Source organism: Hyposmocoma kahamanoa, unplaced genomic scaffold (assembly GCF_003589595.1).
Source record: "Hyposmocoma kahamanoa isolate Upper Pololo Valley unplaced genomic scaffold, ASM358959v1 100021, whole genome shotgun sequence".
Taxonomy (NCBI): domain Eukaryota; kingdom Metazoa; phylum Arthropoda; class Insecta; order Lepidoptera; family Cosmopterigidae; genus Hyposmocoma; species Hyposmocoma kahamanoa.
This window is the reverse complement of record NW_020653200.1, coordinates 6,508,335-6,532,297: the sequence shown is the minus strand read 5'-3', so window position 1 is coordinate 6,532,297 and position 23,963 is coordinate 6,508,335. Positions and strand designations below refer to the sequence as shown.

The 23,963-nt window shown below is 35.4% G+C and overlaps 1 protein-coding gene across 1 annotated transcript in view; it reads right to left on the bottom strand.

Annotated features, from left to right (window-relative positions):
• Window positions 1-101: 101 nt before the first annotated feature.
• Window positions 102-23,963, bottom strand: part of LOC113239528 (bestrophin-3-like) — a 51,175-nt gene continuing 27,313 nt past the window's right edge. The window contains exons 4-7 of the mRNA XM_026476613.1: window positions 6,176-6,305; window positions 5,864-6,102; window positions 501-629; window positions 102-274 (exon numbers count right to left, since the gene is read on the bottom strand). Coding sequence (XP_026332398.1) covers window positions 104-274; window positions 501-629; window positions 5,864-6,102; window positions 6,176-6,305 — 669 coding nt within the window. The 3' untranslated portion in view covers window positions 102-103. The remainder of the gene's footprint in view (window positions 275-500; window positions 630-5,863; window positions 6,103-6,175; window positions 6,306-23,963) is intronic.

Here is a 23,963-nt window from a genome sequence, read left to right as displayed (position 1 = left end):
CAAATTTATTTTTGTACAGTAAGTGACATCCACTTCGGTCAAGTTTAAACTGTACGTTAATGTTTGTATATAATAAATAATAATGTTACGAAAATTATCAATATTATCTACTATAAATGTTTACATAAATGTTATACATAAATACGTAAGCGAGCAAAGAAATTACCTTTATATGTCTGTCTATAAGCCAATTTAATTCGATGTCGTCGTCGTCTTCACCAAAAGGATTTATAAGTACTTCTGCAACTTTCAGCCATCCGACATAAAAACAAAACTGCAAGAGAAAACCAGACATATTACGACGTTAAAATGTATAAAACCGCAAAACATAACAAAGCAAGGATTAATCTATATCAATCGACCGATCAAAGGAAAGTAGTCAGAAACAGACACCCCTCCATTAGGTACTTCATTAAACATGGCAACACGGTGCAGTTGTGCAATTAATACAGTTAGGCAAAAAGTGTTTATTTCATCATTACATAACAAAAAAATATTACCTGTAACGCTGTAAACAGGGGGAAATAAACATCGGGTTCATATTTCGAGGTGCTACCTGGGGCAGGAGGCACCAACTGCCGCCCCATCAGCGCAGCCACAAAGTAAGTATATAGCGCCAGTGTCACCACCTGTAAATAAACAATTTTATGCAATTATCAAAACGTCGCTTAGCCAGCTTAATTTAAACGACATATTCGTACGTTACGTCAGGTAGATTTTTAATAAAGATCTTTTCATAAAGGCATGGTACAATATTTTTTTTATGATACCAAGTTACAGGACGAACGGGTTGTGCGCCTGGTATTAAGCGACACGTCCGTCCATAGCAGCTGCAGTGCTAAATGGCAGGAGCTTTGAATCGCAATGATCTGAGGGACACTGCCACTATGACTGTCACCCTAAGACATAAGTTGATAAGTCCCATGTGCCTGTAATTTCCCCACCACCAACACAGTAATGTACACATTAATGTTTGGTAGCAGAAGAAGGTAAGGCCGGAGTACTTCCCTGCACGAACTCTTTCACAAGGAACTCAGCTGCTACAGCTGATTTCTAGCGAAGTGTATGCGATAAGGTACAAGTAAAGCCTTTCCCGTAAAGAATTGTGTGTCAATCCTTGGTAAATATCCAGCCGACTAAAAGAAAACACACAGAGGGCTGATATAATGACGAAGTATTGCTTGAAATTAAACATCCTAAGAAAGAGCATGTTTAAGGACTTTCTGAAGAATGGTAAGCATTAAAAGTTAGAGCGTTTGCGAACTACGTGCGATTCGTATCAGTTCCAAATCAAAGAAATGACGGTTCGAAATGTCACAAGGATCTTTTTATGTTTAGGTGTACAGTCAAGAGCACATCAAGTTTGACACTTTGTACTTTGGATCGTTCTTATCGTAAGCGGCATAGAGTTGGATTTAAGCCTAAAGTGTAAAGCTTGACGTGCTCTTGACGCTGTACAAGCGACATTCGTATTTTCTAGGATTCGAATCGGATTTAGTGCACAAGCGACATCGAAAATGGGTCCGAGTTTTCTACATTTGTTTAGTCTCGGATTCGGAACGAATACGAATCGAATGTAGTGCGCAAATGCGTGAAGACAGTAAAATCTGGCTACGGGGAAAACCAAATAAAAAATTCGATTGCTTAGTTTGAAAGTCTTCACACTACTGCATAACTGTCAGATAAGTAATCTGCGCTAATGCAGGAAAAATAGTATTAAGTTATTTAGAACCCGTATTTCAGTCGAAACGTGAACTGAATTGTATCTATTTATTATAGTCATGGTCATGGAAAAATTTTTATTTTGAAAAATGTATATTTTTCAGAAAAGAAAATATTTTTCCGAACATTTTTCCTGTATTTTTCCACATTGACGTTTGACACCTGTCAAAAGTTGAAGATATTCAACGAAAGTTATGAAGCCATTTTAAAGATTTTTTATTTATGATTCCTTTATAATTGGACAACTAGAAAGAAAAATCATTAGTAAATCCTTATGAATTTCGTTTTTCTTTAACCTGCTATTAGCTATACAATTATTTTATTTTTTAATTCACGCTAAATAAAATTTCAATAGATATTTCTAAACGAAGAATATAATACTCATATATTTAAAAAAATTGGAAAAATATAATTCGAAGACTCACCTTCGAATTATATTTTTCCACTTTTTTAATTTTTCAGAAAATTTTCCGGAAAAATGTCCACAAAATATATTACAAAATAACAGATAATTCGCTTCGAGATTTCCACTAAAATAACGTAATTCGCAGGTCTATTGCGATATATACATATCGCACTACTATTACAATGGTGTTGTAATTCAAAATATGTGTAATTTAATATTATATCATTACTGAACGTAAAATTTGATTCTCTTCACGTCGAAAAAACCGTCGTTAGAATATTGTAAGAAACAAGCAAAAGATTTCTACTAAACTCAAAATGAGACACACTTTATGTGAGCTAGGTCTGGCCAAAATGATCCTTATTCAAAAACATGAAATTATTTTCTCCATGTTATTGTTAAATATATTTGAGAAATTGTTTAAGCGTGTAAAATAAACTATAACATATAAATTTTAATGATTTTTTTGCGGGAATTGAGTACTTCGTTTTTCATTGATTCTGAGAAAGTCCTCTTTTTGAGTTAATACACTATTGTATTAACAGTGCGATATACGCGTATGTATAGGCAAATGCTCGTATGAAATCGGCAGCAACGAAAAACTGCACCTCCTTGTGTAAAGGCGGCATCCCACGCCCCGTTTTTCAGTGGCAAAATGGCCGAGCTCACGCCACCGACGACTCCGGGCAGCCTCGGGCGAGTCCGGGCGGCCTTGGGCGAGTCCGGGCGGTCTCGGGCCGACGCGCGTGATGGTAGGTGACACTGGCGGGGGATCTAAAAACAGGCAACCGCGGACAAGAACAGGGACGGCCCTCCTACGGAGTGCATTTTGACTCGAGCTCGTTCGGCGCGGCCCGTGGTAAAACGGCCTGTGGAAGCCGCCTTTACTATATTTACAACTTTGTTGAAATCGCCTGGCCCGGTTGTTGATCGAGTCTATACTCGATCTGAGTGTAGTGATTTCGGCAGTATCACCTTTTTTGAAACGTTGTTTGTCTAACCGAATTATTATTCATATGAGGTGCTGAATAAAAGTGAAATTATGTGAAAATTAAACAAACTTAGTTTGTTAATTCTTTAATTCCATATCGAAGTAGGTAACCATAAAAAACTTCCATTATTAAAGTAAACGAGACATAAAAACCTAATTTCCATATGTATTACTAACCACTATTGCGTTATTATTATGTCACCACAAAATGGCTATTGTATCGTTGTAGTCGTAGGTATCGAAATAGCGTCACCAGACGTTCAACCGTTGCTATCGCTGTTTTTTTTTAGGTAAAGAAGGAGACAAACGGTCAGACGAGGTGGTCATCGTAGCCCATGGACATTTGCAACATCAGATGAGCTGCCTATGCGTTGGCAGCCTTTGAGAGCCCTGTAAACACGCATTTTGAAGAAACCCATGTCATAGCGCAAAGGAAATACTTCAGGAGGAAGATCATTCCACATCTTGCAGGTTCGAAGAAGGAACGAACGAGATGTCCGCGTGGTCGTACAATGCCAGGCATCTAAAATGTGGGGATGGACTCTACTCCTTTGGCGGGAGGTACGGTGGTAGAAACGAGACGGTGGCACCAGTTCGAAAAGTTCCTCAGAGCACTTTCCATTATAAAGACGGTAAAACACACACAGAGAGCCAACGTCTCTCCGTAAACTAAGGGGCTCCATACCGTCTGTGAGTTTGGGGTCATACGAACAGCCCTACGTTGGATAGAGTCAAGTGGATCAAGCTGGTATTTGGGAGCTCCTGCCCAGAGATGCCAGCCATACTCTATATGGAGCCGTATTTGTATTTTATATAGGTAACAAAATTCGGTGACCTGGAGAGATGTACTGCTTCGCTTTATTGAGCACTCCGAAGAAGCCAGTTTGGCTTTGCTCTCCAAATGACTGCGGAACTGGACTTCGTTCGTGATGTCGACTATAAGTATCCCAATATTCTTTGAGACGGTAAGGGCAGTGTTCTGTGACTTTGGCGCTATTACGAATGGGGATTTCTAGCGGTAAACGCGCATTGTGTCTTTGCGAGGTTAAATTTTACTAGATTCTGTCGGCCCCATTCTGACACCTGCTCCAAAGAAGTCTCGATTTTAGACACAAGTTGCAGTCTGTTTTGTTCCACTTCCTGGTGGGGCATATTTATGCGACCTGTATAATAAGGCATTACCGGTACTGTTATCCGCATAGCAATGAATCATACTAGTTAATAACAAATCATTGGTATGCAGGATGAACAGGGTTGGTGATAGCACAAATCCTCGCGGAACGCCGGCGTTGATGAGCATAAATGTGCATGCATGTACAATCGAATACATATTTATGTACAAACAGTTTATGTATAAGTAGTTCAAAATGAGCCAGAATTCGATGCGACGCAATGAAATCTAGAATAAACGCTGCAAGCTCACGTGAGGTTATTTAGAAACGTGAGACCTCGCCCGCATACCAACTACAGTCATTGTTTTGTGATGTGTTATCTATTGATAACACATCACAACATCGTTATAAATAGGAATTAGCGTACAGAAACTAATAACTAATAATCACAATGCAACTACAGTGAGTAGAGGTTATAACAAAACCATTAATCCAAGGATAAATCCTTAAATGAGAAATGGACGTGTAAGGGTTGGTTTAAACAAATAAGAGTGGCAATTCATGTTGGCAGTTACAGATGCAAATGAAGATTTTCATTTTTCTCTAAAGACACCACAATAAGTACCTACCTAAGTACCACCAACAGACGTAAAATATTACATAGATATTTCACTATTACTTTATTCTTTGTTACTACCTACCTACGAAACGAGCAATAGTTGACCGACTGCAGTCAACAAGCCTAGAAGTAATTGGTTGTTACACGATGTAATTAAGTTTTTATCTGATGAGTTAAATCTTGAGTAGCACTATGTATTTATTCTTCATAGATAAATCGCATGTTATTCTTACTTAAAAGGATATTTATGATTTTGTGTCAAAAACAACATGGATCAGGAAAGGAAAAAGATACAAATTTGATATTTTGATGATGATTATGTATGCTTTTATCGATAGATTTATTATTGAAAACAGCTAAAATAAATCTGAATGTTGTTGTAGTTTTATCTCCAAATCTAGAAACGATTTTTAATTGTTACACCCACTTTACTTAAATGTGATTGTTTTTTTAACTTGTTAATTTTTACACAAATCGAGGTTTCATCATTTTGTCGCTTTCGCCGATTACTCCTGAGATATTGCCAAATTATTTATCTCTTGGTAACAAAATTAGCTACGAATGTTGTGTTCCTAAAACTAAATTTCATTAATCCCAAATTGACACCATGCAGAACCTTACATTAAATAGGTGCATGCATAAATATACTTAATCACCTACAACACCATTTTCTAATATTTTGTAATGTCGACTCCTCCTACGTAAAGTATCGTATGTCGAAATTCTCACGTTTACAAGGGAGCATTTTAAAGTTTTGAATTGACTGAAATGAGCATAACACCTGACTTTAGCATTGCTCAGTTTTATTCGGCAAAGCTTGTTACTCACATAGAGTATTATAAAATCCTAGATATCGGTTAGATGTACAACCACAATTTATTTTATAATTAAAATTAAAAACCTTTTTTGATCAAATAACTATCTATATAGAGAGATTGGCAACTATGAATTTTTATAATTTTAGAATCTTAAAGATTCCTTTCATTTTTTGTACAATTCATCAGCATTTTTACCTGTGTATACACTAGTGGTACGCAGACAGTGTCATAGCCAATGAGAGCACCTAGCCGCCTTCTTATGTCAGACAGTTCGACGAGAAGAGTCTGCACGATGTGGTCACTAGTAATCAACCCTTCCTTGCGCGCGCGATTGATTATGTTCGTCGCCCACACCAATGGCATCCAATACTTTGACATAGGACTCTTTCCGTCCATCTTCTCGAATACCTTCCTTTCGCTTTCCAGCATTAGACCTGAAACAGAAAACATCGTTGATTTTGGCTTTTAATTGGCTTACTTGGATACCAACGTGCCCTGCGCACTTACCGGAATCAACAACATGTTGCCACGTAGGGAATCTCCGTTTTACTCGAAGCGAAACCCTCTGAAGCGTAATTACGTAAGCTAAAATGGCATATCTGACTATATTTCTTCTCATCAATCTTCCAGTCTCATCCTGTAAACAAATAAAATGTTATCAACAAAACAAGTAAAATATAAAAGATGGTTTCAGCATAGCATTTGATAAAAGTAAAGCATCGTATCAAAAGAGCCTAGCTGTTTTTAACTTAGTTCTTTCTGTTCGATATTGCTTACAGTGTATAACGAAATTCACATTTCAATATTGTCGTTTTTGCTGCAGACGCCCGTGACAAGTTTACCTTACTTATGACAATGATAATAATAATATTGGAGGGGCAACATGCATTATTTATAAATCTGAACACATTATTTTTTTCATTAGAAATCTATAGCATCAACCAAATAGTCCGACGTTGACCTTCTGTCCTGTCGTATCAATAAACATAAGTTTCCCGTATCGAAACTGTTGGAAGAATTAATTACCTACGAAAGGTATAATAAAAAGGTAAACATGTTGCGTTCATTTCAGGGTGACTGTAGGTGTGTAGCCATCTACACACCTGTTGAAACAATATTAAATTAATACCAGTCTATAGCGTATTAAATGTCTGTTAGACATAATTATACTGTAAGGCGAATAATATAACATAAACATGAATGTACCTAAATTAAGTATCTTGGCTATTGAGAACATAAATTCGATATTGACACTGTTACCTAAATAATGTCAACTTATCGTGTGATAAGCAAAATATTCAGTCACAATTCGCAACCCTTTGACCTGATTCTTCAATCAACTGGCTAACAGATCATAACCGACTAAGAACATGTCTTCACAGTCCTTACGGTCCTTTTAAGCCTTTACGTAGTTTGGCTGAATGGCATTCTGTTCCAGCTTCATTTTGTATACGATAAAAGCAACTTTCTTTGTTTAAAGCTTTTTAAGATTTTAAAAATTAATATTTACGTATCGAGTTCTTAGGTTTTCGCGATTGTTGCACATAGGAAATGAAACTATTTTACCGGATTTAAATCCGGGACTAACTTTTTCGCATATAATAGTACATTATGATATAAGTGCGATAAGTTGAAAATTACAGCCGAGGCGATATTGCTAGGCTGTAATTTTCAAAGCGCACGTATGTCATACGACGTTTTATAACATATTTGCGAGGAAATAAATAAGACTCTGACTTTCTTAAACGAATAAATCTTTAATTACTTGTTAAAGCAGTTACAGAAATTTGAACAATTTTTAAAAGTGATTGTTACGTTGCCAGTTGGCATTTTTAATATTGTCAAGTTATTATTATTAGTTACAATCTCCCCAGTCTCTCTCTCACTCTCTTGAGTGAAAGTAGGAGAAACGAGACCACAGAGTTCTGCAGACGGTGGCGGCGGCGGAGGCGGTTGCGGCTGCGGCGATGATGGTGAAATGTACGCGTGTGTGCTCGTAGATGGTTGAAAGTCAACACTTGACTCCAAATTTATGTTCCTTGTAATGCGAGAGCTAATTTCTTCTTTATTTCTTATCGAGTCTTCTATGTATCCTTCGGCTACATTGCTTGACCGCCATCCTCCGTGGCGTTTTAGTGTCAATAAGTCCGCACCTGAATCGGCGAGTAATGTAGCCGAACCTTCTGAAACTGTGCCCTGAAGCACACAGCTTGAGGCAAATTTAAGAAAGTGGCAATTTCTTTCGCCATTGCTCCCAATTTATTAATGCCAATGGGTTGGTTAGTGCATTTTCCATTTTGGTAATTTTGAAAAAATCTGTTGTGATTAGCTTTTGTTGAACGAAGCGCTTCGTATTTCTTCACTACGTCGTAAAAAGGCCCGTGTATTGTGAACGACCTTGGAATTTTATTTTTTGTGTTTTTGACCTGGACCATGGTTCTCGACATCATTACCTAGTTGTTATGTTTGCCAACTCTTGACGTCTACATGCACCATTTATACCGAATATTAATACAACCTGAAAAGAGATAAAAATAACGTATAAACACCTATATTGTAAAGAAATACGAAAGTGAAAGAAATTAATAACAATAATTTAGTTTCAACCGACCTTTGTTGCCAAACATCGCCAATCCGGAGCTTCTTTTAGGAACTTCTTGATTTTGTCAGCCGAAAATACTTTCGACTTTTTACTTACATGGCCATCTGAGCGTCTTTTTAGAAATGCTATCAAGTTGGAGTATGACTTGATATCAATACCATGGTTTGTTTTCATAGTGCTTTTTAGCATTGAATAGTAGCACCACAATGAGCTTGACTTATATTTTTGAGAAAGTTCCATGAAATAGGCTAAAAACACATTTTCTGAAAATGAATTTGCATCTTTGCTTGTTTTACATATGATGAAATTTTGATTACGCTTGTAAGTATCTATCGGTCGATTTTTCAGGTAAGAGGCTAAGAGTAGCCTTTTTCGCTGCGTTTAAGACTTGTGGCGGTGTCAAATTAATAAATTCATCACTACTTGACGACATTTTCAAATAAAAACAATACAGCGAAAAGAAAAAGCGCGCGAAATAATTTTTACTTGTCCACGAATTAGCCATGCGCGTGCATCAACGTTTTTTTTTAGGCAAAGGTATAAAAATAGCCAGTATTACTAATAATGTAAATTAATATTTTTGTGTTTTTGTTACAGATAAATGGTTGTAATTTATTGTCAAAATTAATTAAATGAAAGAATTAAATGTTTATTTACTATATTTTATCTCCCAAAGTTAATTTTATTCATAAAATATTGACCACTTTTCTAATATAAAAACTCTTTGCAAAGATTTAAAAAAGTATCGTTCATTTTTAGACGGAGCATCTTAAAAAACCGTGCATGTTACTTTATTAAAAAAAAACTCGTGCGTTTTACATTACAATAACGTACTTGTGCGTTTTACATTACAACAACGCACAGGTGCGTAATGAAATACATTACGATATTGAAATTGGTGTGATTTCAGCCACTTTACGAGCAAATATGTTATAAACTGCATTACAAACCCGTTTTCTTTTTTAAATAAACCAACGTTTTGGGCTGTTTATAGATTCCATGGGTGTCAGTTAGTCGGTCGTGACCACGCGTCCAATTAAGTCCATCGTACAATTATAGGGACAGGATAGATATTCATTATAAATTGTAACTTGACTTGGATTACCAAACACCAAATGCAAAAAGTTTGGTTATCCAAAATGTCGTGTTGTGCAATCAGACCTTAATAAAAAGAATTGGGATTTCATAACTCTCGGAACTAACTATGAAAGAATTATAAAAGATGTAATAAAAAGCACTTGATTTTTACGTTTTCTACTTAACGTCATACATAACTACTCGATGTGAGTAGGTAACAGTTTGGCTTGTCTATGTGATGGAATTAAAGATTTATTGAAAAATAAATTCTTAAAATTAAAATCTAAATGAAAAAAAATTAAATGTTAAACTGCTTCGGTATAGGCTTAGAACGTAGGTATCATTAAAATTAGGTCTATAAAGAGAAGGATCATGGATAAATACTATTGGGATAAATACTCAGCAGAAAGATAAATAAGGATAAATATCCATATTGATCCATTTTTACTCGATATTTATCCAAAAACGTGGATAAATATTTTTGAATGAATATAAATATAGTGCTTGTTTATACCTTTTTTCTATACATACGCAGTGATAAAAGTACCGTAAATTCCTTTATTTTTGCGTGAACCTTATTATTATTAAAATGCGTAGTTGTTAAAAAAAATTGTCTCCACACAATAATTAGACGTCTAACATTTTGTACGGATTTTTTTTTTTCAACTTACTAAGTTGGTTCGTTTTTTGTACAATTGTTCAGCTTCGTATATAGAATGAAGGCGCTCCCTCTCAGAGAACATTCGCTTGTAATGTAACATTCAAGATTCGATTAGGCTGTGATTTCACCAGAGATGTGCGAGGTAGCTAGGCGTGCGTGCAACTGCCTCTGAGAGTGTCCGCGAGTGCCTTTGAGTGCCCGCGAGAGCCAGGAGTGTCTTTGAGTGGCCGCAAGTGCCTTGAGTGCGTTTGAGTGCCTTTGAGTGCTTTTTAGTGTCCGCGAAATCTATGTACTCCTCTCCTATCTTACTGTATCCCAATTTGGGGAGGTACCTATAAAACGTCATTTATAAATTTAGAGCGAGCGCAAAGGGCAGTGCTCAGGAAACCGTACAGATACCCCACCTCACAACTTTATGTAGACGCTAATGTACTCACTGTAAGAAAAATATTTATCCTTCGATGCTGTTTACGTCAACATTCATCTCTCCCATTGAGAGCTGATTTTCCGCCCACCAGACGACTATTATAAATAGATATACTAGATATTATAAAAAAAGCTTTTTCTATGACCACAATAAAAGAAGAAAAATTGGTAGTAGCTAGGAATGCATGGCACCCGAACCTAAAGTCAAGAATCCCGCTTTACGAAGGTTGCAAGTTGTAAGCATGAGAGACGTCATTACAGACACGTCAATTCCCTCCTTTATTTTTCGTTTTTTAGCGAAACTCGGCACAAAATTCTTCACCCGCCTAAAGAAGAGAAAACAATATGGCCGACACGGTCAAACCAAATACCTACTCGGAGCTTGTTGTTGACTGTTCCGGATTTGACTGATTTTAAAGTACTTTTGTTCATTAACGAGGCTTTCCACCGGCGAAGCGAAACAAGGATTGAAATTTGTATGACAAAATTTCGATTCTCTCATAGCCTGTCTTCGGTGGAAATGGTCTGGATTGACGAGGATGGGCGAGGCGAGAATTGAAATAATTGTTGATGTAATATTGAGCCGTATTGCTGCCTACACAGAATATTAAACTTAGCAACGGAAACACGATTTCTCGCGAGTGCTCGCACTCGTACGGGACATGTTACTTCAGCCGTATATTTATCGCTAGATAAACTGTACAGCACTGAATCTTCACTACCCACAATCACAGCGCGATTTCGCGCGAGACCGCGATGACGATCTTGACAACTTTTGGTGGAAATAGACCGGCGAGATTTCAATTCTCGTCTCTCCTCGTCTCGTCTCGCCTCGCCGATGGAAAACCACCTTAAGACATACAATATTGCCCTTCTAAGCCTCATGCATTTTTGTAAGGGATAATATTATTTTATCTTCCTCAAAGATATAATTTATCTATTTTAAATGTGCACTTTTTTAAATAAACGATTTGTTTTATGTTTGATATATATATATTAAGAGTCGATACTACACCAGCTCTAATTCAAATTTTTCCCATACTAATAAGGTTCATTTTGCTTGGATCGAGCGTCAGGGACACTGACTTTATTTCAGAATTAGTTTCTTTACTAACAAAATTAAAGCCATTTGATATATACATTTATATATATCATTATACTATACGTGTTCATTTTAGTTCAGTTGATATAAACAAAAATATTGGTATATGTAAAATACCTATTGATTACAGCGGTTTTCTTGTATAATTTCGAGGTAAGTTTTTGTTTTTTTGTATCGTGAAAATTTTTAAGATCGTGTTTTCACTCCGTATACCTACTAATCAGTGTATATCTCAGTCAGTTTTACAATATATTTTTTCCAAAGTGATAGATTCAACACTTTCGCTGTTATGCGAAATCAGCCAAACCCGTTTGAGGTTGTATCGACTCTTAACTGTTCCGTTATATTAGTTGATCTACGGCTAAATTATAAATTAATTGCATTCAAGTTAACACTATCGTTATGTTTAAGCATACTAAATTAATATTTAATAGTAAAAATAATATTTGATCCTTTTTTTTCACATAAGACAAATCTTGGTTGCGTAAAACTGCTGCTGAAGCGAATTTGCTGCGTTTCCGAACATGGTTTCAGGTTTTTTATGCTCATTTGTCTTAGTTTTGAGGCTCAACATGAACCTAATCAAAGTTAATTTAAACACAAATCAAACATTAGCTCAAAACAGAATAAAATAAACATTGTTTTAATTTACTTTTGCCTTGAGAGAAGAAGTGAAAGAAATTATTTGCCCGCTTTTTTTGCTGCAAATTAAAAAGGACCATTTAAATACTTGCCTTTCTTAAATTACACTTTCGATTTCATGATAACAAACAATTTGTACAAAGAAATTTATAGCGTATTATTATCTAAAATCAAAGAGAAACAAGATGTTTGCAACGGTTAGTCACAATGATTAGTTGAACACCATATCCATTTTAGTTACATCGAAATACATAATAACTTTTAAACGTATTTGCAGTTACATGGTCAGAATTGCGATTTGTTGTTTCAAAATGGGAAACCGCGCGTAACAGTAACAAGCATATTAAGTGTATCAAATTATTCTCGATGGATAATACTACGAAAACTTATATGGTTGCAAAGTTTGATTTTCTGTACAGGAAATTATATAAACAATTTCAAGATTACGAATCAAACAAACAATATGTTCTAAAATGTATTTACTTAGAAGTGAAAATTACAATATCATGTTTTGAAAGGTATTAGCTGCATACGTTACTTCTGCTCGCCGCAACATGGCCATTTTGTTGCATCTAAAGTATCTAAGGGTGCGTACAGATCTGATGAATGCGTCGCAAATGCGTTTGTTTGCGAAAGGTGCGCGAGCTGCACACGTACATTACGTTCTGCGATTGCGTGCCGTTCACGCGCCGCTCGCACGCAGCGCGTTAGCCAGACCGGTACGCACCCTTATATACTTCTTAAATATTTTTGAACGGCTTTTGAAGTTTATATTACTTTTACTTTAATAACATCATTAATAAACAAAGTTTACGACTTTAAATGTCTTTCGAATCAAATGACAATTAAAGTTGTCTTGCAGTCTCATAAATAAACACGTAGAGGTACAAGTACTAATTTTAATATACAATAATCCATAAAATACGGAGAACTAACAATCATCTATGAGAGGATAAGAGGGAAAATTATTTTAAAATACAATACCTACCTAATGAAAAACCCAAGTTAACTCTTGGTTTGCAATAGTAATAAAAAAGTCTATAATTTAGAAACAAACCTTGAATAACATGTTTCCTTGATGCAAAGTTAGCGATTTGTCTATTATATGTTGATTCTATATTATATACATAAGTTATACAATTCGGAGCCTATGATACCTACGTTAATTCTCATCTAAGAAACGTGGAAACACGATGTGAGATCATGGGCAACCGTAGGCATGTCTAAAATAAAAAAACAATGCTATAACATGTTTAGATGGAATTGTTTTGATTAAAATTGACTCCAAAGCTATTGAAGTACAGCACGTGACTGACCTATTTATAAAGAGTTCAATTTTTCCTCTAGAGGCATTCTAGAGATCATTGTTTTTCCGCCGCGCCTCTTTTTAATTTTGTTATCATAATCAATGAGTTATCATAATCAAATCAACTATTTATCTTACTACAGACTGAAGAATGCCTTTGAAAACCGTCGGACTAATGACGCTGTGCATATATGTTACGACAAGGATAATTAAAAACGACTTTTACCGGTTGTCATTAATAATACACTACCCTCTTCGATAATATTAGATCCTTACCTATGAAATTGCCGTTTTATAATGGAAAAATCAAAACTTTCTTTAATGAAATTTTACATTTAATCAATCGAACTATGTAAGTACCGTCGTTAACTTTTGCCATTTTATGAAAAGTTTATTTATTCCCTTTCTAAAAAAAATCTGAGTTCGATAATCGATAAATACTTTGAAGACGGTTTTTACTGCCTCATCGGAATTGAATTTCTTTCGTCGTAAGAAGTTGTCTAAATTCCGAAAAAAGTGACAATCAGTTGGAGCGAGGTTTGGAGAATACGGTGGGTGACAGAGATTTTCCAGTCAGTGTTCCTCTAGTTTGGCAACCGACTATCGTGCAGTGTGTGGTCGAAAGTTATCCTGCAGAAGAAGTTGCCTAGAACAATTGACCATTCTCGGTAACAACCGAAATTCAATAGAGTGGTGCGTTTTTCCATCATTTTTTGCAATTGTTGGCACTACGGTTGCGGATGTTTTATGGCCAGGTCTCAAAAAGTTGTAGTGAATAAATAATACCAGTACTGATCCACCAGACACTCACCAGTATCTCTTTTCAATCAACTTTCGCTTGGGGCATGTTCTGGCCGGATCTCCAGGGTTTAGCCGTTGCGATGAACTTTTCCGATTTTTATATAGGATCCATTTTTCGATACGATACGGATCAGAATTTCTTATTTATTGTGCCAGTTAAGTAACGCGACGCAGCACTCGACACGAGTTTGCTGATTTGCTTCACTCACTTCATGAGGTATACCTTAGAATAATAACGCATAGAATGATAGTTTCATATCAAACGAACTGTCACAAGTGAGGCAAAAATCAAATTCATGTAGGCTAGTTTTAGTAGGTTAATTTTCGGTTTTAGTGAATATTAATATAAAAATACAAGTTGTAACGCGTTACCTCCTTGTGGAATGCGATGTTTAGTATCTATTTTATGTTTGTCTGACGTATTTTACTACACTCATTTACCGCACATTTCGTCATTTTTATCTAAAATTCTGGAGCTGTTCGCGGTGCAAGTTGACCTTGAGCACTGAAGGCCCGCCCGCTCGTGTACGCCCTTTGGGAGCGCTTTAATTTGCCTCACTTAGCGTGTGCTATAGGTTTCTATGCGTTATTATTCTAAGAGGTACCTATACCCACTTTTCGAAATTTTTCACTTTTCCTATTTGACGCAAATGAGTCAAGGCTGTTTTGCCACTTACACCGAAGGCTGTCGCTGACTCTGCCGTAGTTTGAGATAGATCGCTTACATTGGACGGTTTGTTCGTGTGCAGTGAATGGACCGTACACGTCGTTAATCCTTCGAGAGATTCTGCAGCGCTGGTGCCACGGGTATTCATATTCGAAAATTACACGATAAACTATTCCATTATCATAAACAGCACAATATTAGAGCAAAAACAAATGACGCGAAAACAAAGGAAAAACAAATTTGAAAATAAAAATTGTACAAGCTTTCATTTAAAATAAATTTGAATTTGGAATTCCAAACCATACGCCAGATATTTGAGTTGAGAGAATCGGCATTTCATAGTAATAAAATCTTACGTCATAGTAATAAAACTCGCCAGTAGAATAATTGCAATTGGAATCGCGAAGAAATTTGGTTCTGGCAACTTTTACATACTTATACTAACCTAACTTAAACCTACTCGGGGCCGAAACAGCTCAAAAACGCAAACAGATTCGGTTCTGGAAATTGCCGGGTCACACTGCTCCTGCTACTGCTTGCTCATTGAATAACATACACTATTCGAACCTGAAAGGTTCATCCCTAGTCGGCGAAACTTTTTTGTAACAAGTAAAACAGAAAACATATTATAATTACCAATACTAAGGTTTAATCATGGGCAAAAGTAATTAATTTATTACTTTTACCTCGAATTTCGGTAATTAATTAATTATTAATAATGATTGATGATTATTAATAATTTCTAATTAATCACACTTACCGTAATATACATAGGTACAATTTAATGTGATTAGCCAGTTTGATTTTCCTTCTACATTCTTAAAGTGGTACGTCACGATCTTGTTTACATGCTAAATTTATTACACACACGTATCTAGTTTTTCTATGCTAATTTAGTATGCGAAAGACAAAAAGTAAAAATAGGTAATGTATAAAATACATAGATATAATAAACACATCTTTATATATGATATGATACACATATATGTATACATGAGCAAACAAAAACTTTGGAATAAAAACATTAATATGACACGACCTATATATTATACTATATAATTATACCTTCTATATATTATACTATATAATTATACTAACAAAGTACATTATTAAGAATCTATGTTAGCTGTATTATAAATAACGTTAGAAGAAAAGATATGGATTATACCACGCTTGTGCTGCTAAATATACTTACAAACACTTTTATTTTGCATGCTTGCTATAGTCAGTATTCTGAACGTAATCATATTTCTGTCATCATGTTTATAACAGAAAAACTTGAACATGTAGTACCTATTCCACAAACTCAAACAAAATTATTTTAAAATTTATTTTTCAAAATCAAAATGCAATCACATCTGCTAACAAAGTCCACTGCAAAAATAATACAGCAATGTATCGTAAAACGCATGTAGCTACGAGTACAAGCATTACGAATTGCTTCTTAACGCATTATCGAAGTTATTGAAAAAAGGCAACGTAAAAATACCAGTTTTTTTAGTTTGGAGCATCTTAATTAAAAAGTAAAGGTAAGGGTATAAAATGTGAAATTACAGTGTAATGGCACTCGTCAACTTATGTCTCAGGGTGATAGGCGCAGTAGCAGTGCCCCTCAAATCTTTGCGAAGTAAACCTCTGAATGGCACTGCAACTGCTATGGACAGGCGTGTCTTACCACCAGGCCATGACTTGTTCGTCCCGTCTCTCGGTATCACAAAAAAAACTTTATTCAAATGGGTGTTAGTCAACCTCTACAAAAATCTATGGCAATGATCCATTTACTTTTTAAGTTTTGCTTAATTTGAAGACTTCAAAAATTCCTTTTTTGGGCAATGTTATAGTCTTGATACTCAAAATGTTGAAAAAAAATCTTAAATGGTTGTTAGATAACTTCTGCGTACTTATACATATGACAAAAATCCATGTCATTGATCAGTTACCTATAGCAGTTTATTTGTAAGTCAATGTATAGCAGGCTTTAATTAATTTGAGGACTTCCAACATGATATAAAATAAAAAACATTGTTACCCTAGCGTCACAATAAATTTATGAAAATGTAATTTATGTTAAGAAGAGTAGTTTTTTATGAAAAATAGTGACAGACATAAAATTAATATGAGGAATAAAAATGAACAGTCGTCATCAAACAGCTGTTCTTGACAGTCGTCTTCATAAAGTAACGAAATTCGTGGTAGTGACCCGTTTAGTTCTGGCAGGTAGTCTCGATCTAAGATGTTTGAAATAAATATTGTAAATGATAAATGTTTCTAGTTTTTTGCTCATTCTTCTCAGCGGAGTCTGCCTTACGAATGAGCAGTAGACGATTTCAATTATAATATTTGCTTTCCTATAAAACAAAGTTGATGAGTTTGAGTTTAAAAGACATTTTGAATTTGAATTTGATTCCTTTGTGAGGTTTAGCTGTCATAACTTGTCGTGTTATAGTTCACCGTGTGATCGACGATCATAGATTTGTAAATAAAACGAATAGCACGTTTTATGCAGAATGACACTCGATAGACACAGCTGTAAAGGTAAACACAATTATCCATTTTACACATGAAGAGATGCAATAAACAGTAATGTTCAACGCTGTCATTACGTTTACCATGTACATTTAACCTGCGAACAATAGTCGCGGTTCTTCGCTTTACGTTTATACACGAGTGGTTTCATGTACGCAATTATTTAAGTTGAATTAATTGGCCACTATTGTACGACGACGTCGCTTGTAACGTTCATACCATTTATGTTTTATAAGTTGCAATAGTTTCGCACAAGTTTGGATAGATTTCTTTTGTTCTTGAAAGTTATTGTTTCTGCACGTGGCATCTGTTTTGTTGTAGTACAAATCTTCTACTCAATTTACGTTCCACTGAAAGACACGGGTCTCCTCGGTCGGGTTAAACCATACCTAGTAAATCACGCGGGCCCAATACTGGTTGCCGACTTCACATGTTTTCTAAGATTTGTGAACCTTCTTGAACGGGTACAATTCATCACGTTTTCTTTCACCCTTAGAGCGTTTGCGCATTGCGTCCGATTCGTATCGTTCCGAATCCGAAAAGTTAAAGTAGTCGTACAGTACTTGAGAGATAGCGCACTAAATCCGAATTCCGTCCGTCCGTCTTCCGAAGTCGAGAATACCTTAAAATACGGATCATTATCTTCGAGGACCGAAGTAACTACTGTATTATTTGTATTAACATGTCCACACGTATGTTCAGACATATATCTAGATATATGTCTGAACTATATAATTTACCTAGGCTTGTAAATGTTTTTTTGTTAAGTAGATTTTTTTTTTTAATATGTTTTGAATTTTGGATTTACATAACAGTAATAAATGTTCAGGTAAAGGTAAATGCCGAGTAATGATTGAATGGACGGATTAAAACACGACTCTGTCGACAATTCGTGTCGCCAGCGGATGTTTAGTTCGCGACGAGATTCATTGTTTCTTTTATGCCGCAAAAAGAGAAGACAATAGCAAAGATATTTATCAATGCAAAGTCACCTCAACAATGCAGTTTATTTTAATGAAATTTTAAAATCACCTTTACGAACATTGCTGGTTTCTTTTGAAAAACATCAACTCTGATATATAACTATATTTATCTGATAGTTTGTATTCGGTAAAGTTCTCGTTTATATTCAATAGATATAATTAATTATTATACAGTTAATTGCCATTACTGTTATTAATAATTTTTAATACTTAATGCAGGTTCTTGGTCTCTGTCTACCCCAGTAGGAAGAAATTTTAAACATAATCAGAGTAATGTGCCTAATATTATGTTCAATAAACATGGCTATGGTAGCTATAAATCAACAATCATAATTCGTGTTTGTGTTATTAGATTAACAAACCTATCTAAATCGAAACGACTGTGGCATATTTCTAAAATCGAAAACGGTCTTATAAACACTTGTAGGAACTTTGTCAACTGAGCAATAGGGTTGGATCATCGAGTCGAGCTTCATAAACAAGTTGTTACTGTATTAGCACAGTATTACAAAAGCTGTCGTTATGTTCATTTGTTAGTAACCTAAGACGAGGTGACGTAAACAATTACAATAATTACACGAGTCTAATAAAGACGGATATCTTATATCTCTGCAACAGAATACATAACAGACCATACATATAGCAATAGTTGTTTTAAAGTCATTATCCAATTTTAATTGAAGAGTCATTAATCCCTTTTTGTATCAAATCTACGTTCAAAGCGAAAGAACGTAGCCAAACGTCGCGACTCTTTCGCTATTTGTAATATCTCATTTACCTATGGCCTTAACTAATCTGGCGTTCTTTGCCTGTAACTCTACACTCCAAGGTTCAAAAAGTCATCATTCACGGAATAAAATGTGTCATGCAGTTTGTGTTGAGTGAAACATTTTTTTCATGAGTACCAAACAAGACCTCAGGAGTGTCAAACGATACTAATAGAAATATGTATCAAGCTGCCTCCGTGGCCAAACGGTTACTATACTTGGCTGCCACCCAGGGGTCCCTGGTTAGATCCCGGGCCGGGAGAAATGTTTGTATGGCCTACATTTATTTCTCTCGTGAGTTCGGGCGTAATTTGTAGTTGTCTATGTGTATCCATGTTACCCGCGATACAGGGTATCCGTAATGCAGGGAAATAAGTGTGTGCGTTACTTATTTATTACTTAAATTTAAAATATTAACCAAAGCTAGAAGCACGTGAGTACGTTTCAATAGTCAAGTAGCAAAAAAAATGAGAAAGCTGGTAAACAACCTTATGTAAAATCGTCAAACCAATAGCAATAGAAACAAGTCAATTTAAGACTCATGGTTTTATGACTAAATGATTAATAATTATTGTCAATATACATGGTTAAGGTTTGTTGTTGTTGTTTCCTTTATTGTAATGTTTCATATCTAGCGGTTTCACCACGTTTCAGGCTGGTCACTGGTTGAAGGTGCCTATTTATTTATTTTAACTTGCATGGCAGGAATTACACTAAGTTATTTAAATTCATTGCATAATAAATTTTATATATAGGAAGTATTAATTAGCTTATAATGCATGCGTTGCTGTGCCACTGTAGAATTTTTTTTATTACTTATTCTGAAACTTGTGGGTTTGGTCACAGCTTATGAAAGTTCTTTTCACAATCGGATGAGAATATCTACTTAATAATGGAACAGCGGCGTACGCGACCAACAAATATTCATTTAGAATCGTAATTCTACGGATAAAACTTGCACCAAATGCAGTTTATCAGTTTTGTGCCATTATGCAAGCATGTTATTGCCACACCCATGCACAACTCAATTAGGTGTTTATTCTTTACAAGTCACTTTTGTTCGATGCGAGGCTCATAAAATATATCATATCACAGGAATTTCTTTACTTATACATTACTACATTAATTTTATTTAATCCTATTCTTTGTAAAGATTTGACATAATAACAAAAATTTGAAATAATTACTGAAATCACTCGTTTTTTTAGAACAATAATAAATATATATTAAGCACGGAGCTTTTGTTGCGTGAGTTCTATTCGAAGTAGGCACATTTTATATTTTCATTATTACAATAATATTAACAATAACGTACCCTTAACAGTATTTTTTTTCTCCTTCGTACTCTAATCTGTCAATTATAATTTCACAACCCATATCTAATAGGCGCCCTTTTTAGTTCTGAATCAAAATTCTATTGTGTATGGTACTCGCCACCGAATTGAAAAATTTAATTAAAATTCTGTACACAGAACTATAATGAGTATTAAAGTCCTGTACACAGAACTATAATGAGTTTCAAAAAAGAACGTCGTATTTTTGCTGATTAAAATATCAAGATGATATTCAAACGCTATACTGCCTCCTGATTGGTTAAATTGACCTAAAAGTCTTGCAATCGGACCAGTGACTTACAAATAAATCGGAGCATAAATCTTTATAAAAAAAATTATTGGAATTTGTATTTGTACTTGGCCAGTTCTGTTCTATCTCTTATTTTTTTTGTTTTGTAGCCTTTGTTTCGCTTTAGCCTAAATAATTATAATTATGACGAGGCTGTATGGTGGAACCTTTGCCTACTGTAATAAATGGGTTAAAATTTATTATAAATAATATTGCGTTTGTTGTCATGGATTGTTAACAAAATATAGAATAAATATTGGTTCTATTTCATTATTTTATTTACTCGTAGAAAACGTATTATATGTAAATATAAGTCTTAAAATCTCTTACACCACTTAGGCCACTCGGCAAAGTGTCGTGGCCTAAACACGGTACTCGACTTTAAGAAACCCCATTAAGCAACGATTGCATTAAATAATATTATCGAGAGACTAAAACGAGCCAATATATACTCGAGAAGGCTAACCTTCTCGGCTACAGTTCGGGTGGCTAACCCCCCAAACTGTAACCAAGGTGTCTATTACTCCGAGGGTTTAATATTGGCTCTTAGTATTGGGATGAAAACTTTATACTTACCACTAAGATTGCGAGAAAAATAAATTCAATCGTATACTCCCTACCTACAACAAAAGCACGAACCAAAATTCTGAAGTTCGCGGTATTTTTTTTTTTTTCAACCATACACAGATACAACAATAAGCGGTTTTTGGCAATCATGGGCGTTTTTCGAACGATATAAGTGCTAGGGTACGTCGCGTCATTAAAATGGTCCATACAAAAACACTAACGCAGGAAAATAATATGGCGCCACCGTTTATGCGGAAAAGGCACGGAACTAAAACCGAGAGTAGTCTTAAAATGTAACATTTTCGCAATGGAAATGGTTCACACACAAACACTTTTTGTATTGAATTTTCGCAGCGCAGCAATCTCTGTGAAACTGTATGTTTATTTACTTTGGTGAATTATTTCATTGTTAAATTATAATAATCTTTTTTGCTTTTATGGTAATTTTTAACTGTTGTTTTAGTCGTAATTGTATTGTTTCACTTATTGAACTTATACCTTTTGGTACAAACTAGTGCAAGTAGTTGGTCTATGCCGCTCAAAGTAAATTAAAAACTAGGTACTTTGTATTCCTTATAGGTTAAATGATGAATTATACTCTCGCTACGCAAGACTATACTTACTTATTTATTTATACTTGTAGAGCATGAGAAGTGAAAAATACGTAATTACCATACTAAAAATAAGATCCAAATCTTCAATTCAAATACGTGTCCAGTAAACATTGCAACAAAGTTATTACTTATTACGAGAGTGCATCGTGAAGTTGGCACATAAGTGATATATCATAGTTATGTTTTCAGGAAGTGAGACACAAATTGATGTTCTTAAATGTTAACCCACTCGTAAAATGAACCAAATCCAAGCGTAGATCTGGACTCAAATTCAAATAATTTTAAAAGCAATTTTATGAGAATAAAAGTAAACATGCTTCCATTTAAAATTTTTATTTGAGTATCTTTAGTCAATGTGCATTATTGATTGGTTCGTATTTGGGTCTAGAATTTTAGAAACCATGCGTTCCTTTGTTATCGTTCCATCCTTGTTTTGTCACCGTAATAGCAAATTTGCTATCTCGCATTCACCCTGATCTACCTATCAGAACGTGCAAAGGACTTGTTGAGTTAGACTATGGATTTTTAAATGAGAGCAGCGAATCAGTTGAACCAAAAGCACCAAAGCGAATTGATCAGATGCTAAAATGTCGGAGCCCATAAGCAAAATTCTTTGGTGCGGCAATTTGGCCGCACAAGTAAATGAAGATGTACTGCGCGGAATATTCAGCCAGGTATGTGTTTCAAGTGTAAATATTTTATACCTGCATTATGAATTAGGTTTGACTTTTGCTTTTTATTGTTACAGGCTGGGACGCTGGTCGGTGTGTTTATACCGCGGGATGAAATTGAAGTTGGAAACTTCGCATTTCTAACTTATAGATATGCAGCAGACGCTATCTATGCATTAAATTTATTTCAAGGTGCCCGGTTGTTCGGACGAGTTCTTATCTTGCGGCCAAGTTGGCAAATAATGCCTTTCAATAGCCACTTGCGGTTTGAAAACGGCAGTTATTTTACAACAAGAGCGCGCAGCTTTCAAGATAATCCAAGAGATCACGGAAGTATATACTTCCACTGAAAGAGCTAACCCAAGACTTGGTACCTGGGGAACAGAACATGCGTCGACATCTGCCCAGGGAAGATGGCAATATCTAGAACCAACAAACACGCAAACTAGTGGAGATAGTGAAATGTCTTCACGATACACGCCTGACAGTCGTGATTCTCTGATCTCAAATACGATAGTAACAACAATAGTCATCGAAGAGTTGAGGCCAGCAGAAGACCCACAACATGGAGAGATAAGCTATCCAGAATCGTCGTCTTCGCAAGGACACTTAAACATTGAACGTCAACGTAATCTACAGCGAATTGCAGAAAGACGGTTACGTCGTGACGTCAGGCGTCTTTTGCGTAGTGAGCAAAGACGGCAGCAACGGAACGAAGAAAGAACGCAATACCTTCACGGAAACCGACAGCGACGTGATGAAAAACGGATGCAGTCCACTTATGAACGACGACGACAACGTGACGAAAAGCGACGACGACGTGACGTAAAGCGGCGAGAACGTGCCGAAAAGCGGCGAGAACGTGCCGAAAAGCGGCGAGAACGTGCCGAAAGGCGGCGATGCAAAATCGCCAGGCAAGCTTGTCGTGATGGACATCGTGATCATTTTCACGGAGCATATGAATTTGGTCCCAGCGCAAAACGGTAAGCAATCCCGTTTTAATTTCTAAAAATAACACTTAATCTTACATTTAGACCGTATACGTATAAAAATACGTATACGTATACGTATACGTGTACGTGTACGTGTACGTATACGTATATGTATTAAAAATAATTTCTAACTTAATAAACGGAGGTGTATTAGCTTCCTATAATTACTTTATTTTCTTAAAATTTACTAAACTTAATTGAAGTTTGTTTAGAATAAATAAATAAAAATTGTTATCAATTTAATCGAGCTTAAGATATTGAATATATC